General features: G+C 43.7%; 1 protein-coding gene across 1 annotated transcript; it reads right to left on the bottom strand.

Moving 5' to 3' along the window:
• Positions 1-419: 419 nt before the first annotated feature.
• MC2R (melanocortin 2 receptor) lies at positions 420-3169 on the bottom strand. The gene has a single exon (XM_020913707.2). It carries the CDS (start codon positions 3032-3034, stop codon positions 2141-2143), a length of 894 nt encoding a protein of 297 aa, XP_020769366.1. The 5' UTR covers positions 3035-3169; the 3' UTR covers positions 420-2140.
• Positions 3170-3399: the final 230 nt, after the last annotated feature.

Below are 3399 nucleotides of genomic sequence, written 5' to 3'. Positions count from 1 at the left end.
AAATAAATCTGTTCTAAAACAACATATTCTAGTTTTGTAAATATGTCCATGGTTGCTATAATACATATTGATCTTCATTTGAAGTTTGCAAAGATAGCCCAATTATTAAAAATTTACTAATCTGAGGTACCACATTAATAAATTAAAGGAGGAAAAAATGATCATCTGAAAAAGCATTAAATAAAATTCAATATTTATCATTTTATACTATTTATACTATTTTAAATGATAAAAATACTATTAGGAAAATAGGCAGGAAAAGAACATTTTTAATTTGATAAAAGTTAATTTAAAAAAAGTAAGCATATTAGTGAAATTTTATCTGTTAAAATGAAGAAAAGTATAAGACATTCCTCAGTCTTTGCTTCTTTTCACCTTTGTCCTGGATGTTCTCTCAAGAGAAATAAGAGGAGAAAGGGGTATTGTCATTTATCTGGTGAGGGGGAAGGACCGAAGGATTTCTGGAGGAGGGAGTTGCAGAAGACACTGGGTTTCGCCTTCAAGTGAATTCTTGACCTTTTGGATACCTACCCCAGCAGACTCCCCTTTAACTCTGTGTTTCTCTTCTGCTTCTTAAGCTCCTGCCCTCTCCACACCGAATACTCTACCCATCACCTGACCAGCAGTCATGTTTGTGGCTGGCTTCTCCTCTCTGCAGCTCAGGGAAACTCTGGGGGCCAAGAAGTGCCTCTTCCCAAGACACTGTCCCTCTTGCTGGCTCTTGAACTGCTCAGCTCTGTGTACCTGTAGCTCTGGCCTCTTTGTCTCTTCATCGCTCATCCCTGGAAATTAGTCTGTGACTCAGCAAAGACTTCGGATCAGAATTTGCTTCTTCTTTAAGCTTTGTCTTTAAAAACAGATGAACTTACTACAATTTGTGTTTCTTTTATCCTGCTGTGAATGCCACTTGTCAGTATCTGGCATCTTTCTTGTGGCTCTAGTAGGAGGAAGTTCTTCAGTGATGCTGTCTGCCTCAGACTCATCTGTGGAATGAGGTTAAATGTTTTGCACCAGTCTCTGGCTTGGGTCTCAGTAACAGCTCTGTCTTGAAATGTTGTTTTGGTCTTGGTTTCCCTCATAGTCCAAAAACCTGGTGAACACACCCATTCTCTACTTAGTCCATAAAATGCATTTTGGGACATGTCGACTTTTTTTGTTTACTTCTATGTTTGGACAGGTATGGGCTTCCTCTGTGGTGCAGTGGTAAAGAATCTGCCTGCCAATACAGGAGGCACAAGAGATGCAGGTTCTATCCCTGGGTTGGGAAAATCCCCTGGGGGAGGAAATGGCAACCCCCTCCAGTATTCTTGCCTGGGAATTCCCACAGACAGAGGAGCCTGGTGGTCTGCAGTCCATGGGGTCTCAAAGAGTTGGAAGCCACTGAGTGACCAAGCACACACGCACCAGACAGGTTCACAAGGGTTGGGTATACTTTCTTCATTTTGCCGCAGTTTTCTTCTGGCCTTTATTTATTCCTACATAGAAACCAAATGGATTAAATGTTTATTTCCTCCTTTGAAATTTATGCTCCTAAAACATAAGGAGTTTTAACCAGGAAAATACTTTAAGGCCAGTAGGATGCTGAGTTAGCCAAGAAGACTAACGGAGAAGCTTCCTTTATTATTGGAAACTCAAAGGTGGTTATTTGACTATAAGATGCATCCTGCCTGCTTGTAGAAAGACTGGAGATGGTGCACAGCAAAGCAGGTAGGCAGAAAGGAGAGCGGATGGCAGGCAGGGGCCCTGTGTGGCAACTTATTGGCACCTTTGGCTTACAAAAACCCTGTAGTCCATACCCCGAGTGCTTGTCCTAGCACTTAGGAGAGGCCACCCCGTGATAGGCTAGCTAGTTATCTATAGAAGAACAAACTTTTCCTTAGCTCGGAGTTCTCACATGTGTATTGCTGTATGTGCTTTGTATTCTGGCCTGTTCGGTAATTATTTTGCCTCTTTAAGCTATAGAAGTTGTACCTATAGCAAGGCTGTTCACGTGGAATTAAGCTATTACGACAAGAGTTGGTGGAATTATCCTCATGTGCGCTGGGGAAGGAGAGCTGGAGTCCTAGTGCTGTTGGTCTGTCACGCTGCTCTGTCCCTGACAGTATATCCCCGTGGCTCCTAAAATCAGGGACCAATCATTCTACTGGTACCAGTTGCAGATAACCATCTTTTTGAATGCGACCCTGAGCTCTGGGCTCCGAAAGGCGTATATGAAGGGGTCGATGATGGAGTTACACATGATCAACACACCATTCACCTGGAAGAGGGACATATAGCAGGCACAGTAGGGGTCAGCCGGGCAGAATGTCATCAAGAGGACATGAAGGACAAAGGGTGCCCAACAGAAAATGAAGACTCCGAGCAGGACAGTCAGTGTGACGGCCCCTCTCATGTTGGCTCTGGGAGGGGAGGAGGTCCTCCTGGCGTGGGAGCGGGCCAGCAGGAACATGTGCACGTAGAGGCACAGGATGAAGGCCAGCATCAGCGGGAACAGTGCTGTGAAGGCAATCACCGTGGGGACGTGATGGGAGAAGGTCACGATGGTGATGCCACTGCCCGTGCAGCCTGCCCAGAGGACCGTCAGGACGATGAGGGCGCGATGCCGGGTCACAATGCGGTGGTACTGCAGAGCGTGGAAGATCGTGATGTAACGGTCAGCGGCGATCACAGACAGGCTGCAGATGGAGCCGAGGAGGGAGAGGATGAACAGGGAGTCCACCACATCATCTGCTGTGCTTTCAAAACTGCCTCGAGGCTCGAGGTAACCCATGTTTCTGAACATGATCAGAACATTTTCCAGAATCTTGTACAGGCTGCCCAGCATATCAGAAATAGCCAAGCTGCAGATGAAAAAGTACATGGGTGACTGAAGACTCTTATTCTTGGCCACAGCCAGAAGGACCATCAGGTTCTCCAAAACTCCGACAATGGATACTGTGAAAAATATCTCTTCTGGCAGAATCACAGCAGGACAGTCTGAGTTATTTCTTGCTGTACTGTTGATGTTTTCATACAGATTGAGAATGTGTTTCATCTTTCCTGTGTGCAGTTAAGACAGAAACGTTACTGGAACTTGGCAGGAAACTTGATTGATTCTCCAGAATCTTTTCTTCTTTGTAGTTCTTGCTGAAGACCTGAGGTTAAAAAGTATATGTAGGAATATTAGTTACAAAATAGATCACAAAATAAAAACAAGCCGTGATACCTTTGAGGAAGCTCTGTTGCCTCTGCAAAATACAATGCTGGAATATTTAAATAAGATAATTTATTGGACCCTCATCTTTTAAAAAAATCCTTCCTAAATATATATTTTTAAAGTTGAACTATAGTTGATTTAAAATGTTGTGTCAGTTTCAGGTGTACAGCAAAATGACTCGGTTATATATATGTGTGTATACA

Source organism: Odocoileus virginianus, chromosome 22 (assembly GCF_023699985.2).
Source record: "Odocoileus virginianus isolate 20LAN1187 ecotype Illinois chromosome 22, Ovbor_1.2, whole genome shotgun sequence".
In the NCBI taxonomy this organism is placed as follows: Eukaryota; Metazoa; Chordata; class Mammalia; order Artiodactyla; family Cervidae; genus Odocoileus; species Odocoileus virginianus.
This window is presented reverse-complemented; position numbering and strand designations above follow the sequence as displayed.

Excerpts from the sequence above, each read along its gene's own strand:
- MC2R (XM_020913707.2), bottom strand. The coding sequence starts at position 3,034 with ATGAAACACATTCTCAATCTGTATGAAAACATCAACAGTACAGCAAGA.